The 2575-nt window shown below is 39.5% G+C and overlaps 1 protein-coding gene across 1 annotated transcript in view; it reads right to left on the bottom strand.

Moving 5' to 3' along the window:
• Positions 1–596: 596 nt before the first annotated feature.
• The window catches only part of LOC103771136 (threonine aspartase 1-like), a gene marked incomplete at its 3' end in the record, with an annotated part of 12456 nt that continues 10477 nt past the window's right edge, over positions 597–2575 (bottom strand). Inside the window, exon 5 of the mRNA XM_008938424.1 lies at positions 597–681. Coding sequence (XP_008936672.1) covers positions 597–681 — 85 coding nt within the window. The remainder of the gene's footprint in view (positions 682–2575) is intronic.

Genomic DNA, 2575 nt, shown 5'->3' with positions numbered 1-2575 from the left:
GCAATAATACTTAAAGTTGGTATGTATTTAATAGTTACCTCTTCCATCTAAGTATTATGCCCTTTTCAACAAAGGAATGCATGCTTTCACTGTTGTTGTGTATGTTATCAAATCTGGTCTTAAAATGATTTCCAGTTTTGGCAAGCAGGAAGTTACTCAACACTGCACATTTCCACACTATGGCTACAAAGTAAAGCCACAAAGACAGGCAGTAAAGTAGGACAGTTCTTGTTAAAAATTAGGTTGCTTTCTTCAAAGATAGATAGAGACATAGGCAGTAGAATTTAATTTCAATCTATCTAGGGATTTTTCAAAATGCTACAGTAACAAATGTAAAAATTCAGTATGACATAACTGGAAATAATCACACAGACAAATTATCACAAATTTGTGTTGGCATCTATTTGCAATACTCGTTTCACCAAGTGTACAAGACATGTCAAGATCAGAGAACAAGGTTAATCTTCTTTTTCAAGGCACACTATCACTGGCAGTTAAAATAGCACCAGCCTTCTTGGGACAAGACATAACCTTCAAACATTGCATGCAGTAGAGACGAGAGAGCAAAGTAAAGTCAAGCAGAACAAAGCAATTACCAAGGTGGGATTCTGCCAGCAGAGAGTTTTCCCTTCTGCCCTTCACACAACAATTGATTTGCAACTGAAACCGGATTCTTGATTCCTGAAAAGAAAAATTAGCAAAAAACATGAACAAAATATTGAAATATTTTTCTGCATAGCACTGTAGTGTTCATTTTGGCAATGGAAATCAGCTTCCTTTACTTTCCAAGGTCTTGCCAACCCTTTAATAGACACTTTGTGTTACATTACAATTGGGTAAAACTTTATCAGTTTTTTCCTTCATGTGTCCTATCAGTACTGACAAAGCCTTCTAATCAACATCCTTCCACCAGCCTTTTTTATAGTCTCTTACAGAAGAGAATGAATCATGTAGAAATATTAGGAGCGGCCTCCTACCACGGAAATGTCAAATTAAATCCATGGTGTTCTATAGGCCAAAGATGTTTTAGGAGCATTAATTTTTCAAGATGGAAAGAGCTTTCATTTGGATCTATCTGGCCAGAAGAGGGATTATAAGATTCAGGCTTAGCTTTCTCTTTCTCCATGGTTGGAAGGATACATTTTGTAACAAACAAGCCTTGAAACACTTAATTTTACTATTTATTTTAGATTTATATCTACATGAGGAAGTTATTACCATGGTTTAGAACTATTCCAGGATGAAGAACAAACCTTGAAATGTTGTCAGAAAGGCTATTCAATAGTAACAGTTAAGGCTGCTCAAGGTACTTATGACAAAACCTTAGCAATCCCTATTTGGGACTGCATACCTAGATTTGTTTTTTACGGAAGTCTAAAACTAGACCAAAAAAAAAAAAAATAAAAAGAGAAGCACATGAGTTCTCAGATTAAATAAGTCCCATATGCAAATAAATGTATCTAACTTTGTAACAGTAACACACAAAATAAATCCAAATGTAAGTGATCATGTGACAGAATTATAATGAAAAAAAACCCTACAGTACCCAGGAATTTTATGTCCCAAGTAAACAGCTTGAGAGATGAGCAGCTGTGCCCCCTTTCAAGAACACACCAGAGGCTTCAGTTTGGAGGCTAGCACCCTGCACAGACTTCTGACACTACAAATGAAACCCTGTTCCCTTAGGATCCTAATTGGACCAGTTTAACTAAATATCCATTGATACTTTGGTCTTTATGATTGAATTCTACACCAATAAGTTCTTTGAGAAGACAGAACAAAAACAAATCTAAAGCCTAATTTAAATGCTTCTAACTTGGTTTTTTTTAATACTTGCATTTTATTACAAAGTTATCATTCTACAAATTCATCTAAGCAAACTCTCTCCCGTTGTGAATACTGTACAGCATCATACCAATGCTCTGCATCAAGGGATTATCATTACAAGAGGGACGTGGACCTGCTGGAGTGTGTCCAGAGAAGGGCCACCAGAATGATCCGAGGGCTGGAGCAGCTCTCCTACGAGGACAGACTGAGAGAGTTGGGGCTGTTCAGTCTGGAGAAGAGAAGGCTCTGAGGTGACCTTATTGTGGCCTTCCAGTATCTTAGGGGGGCCTACAAGAAAGCTGGGGAGGGACTTTTTAGGCTATCGAGTAACGACAGGACTAGAGGGAATGGGGCAAAGCTGGAAGTGGGCAGATTCAGGCTGGACATGAGGAAGAAGTTCTTCACCATGAGAGTGGTGAGACCCTGGAAGGGGTTGCCCAGGGAGGTGGTTGAGGCCCCATCCCTGGGGGTCTTTAAGGCCAGGCTGGATGAGGCTCTGGGCAGCCTGATCTAGTGGGAGGTGTCCCTGCTCACGGCAGAGGGGTTGGAACTGGGTGATCCTTGTGGTCCCTTCCAACCCTGACAGATCCTGATCTGTTTTAGCAGAGGACTTTAGAGCCCTAATGGCTCAATGGTTGGACTTGACGATCTTAAAGGTCTCTTCCAACCCAAAGGAATCTATGATTCTGTGATTCTATCAGTGAACTAATAAACTAGTATGTTACACAAAGCAAATGAACACAAAGGA

This window comes from Merops nubicus, unplaced genomic scaffold, assembly GCF_000691845.1.
Source record: "Merops nubicus isolate BGI_N331 unplaced genomic scaffold, ASM69184v1 scaffold21644, whole genome shotgun sequence".
Lineage (NCBI taxonomy): Eukaryota > Metazoa > Chordata > Aves > Coraciiformes > Meropidae > Merops > Merops nubicus.
Note: the sequence above shows the minus strand (reverse complement) of the source record. Positions and strands in the feature narration are given on the sequence as shown.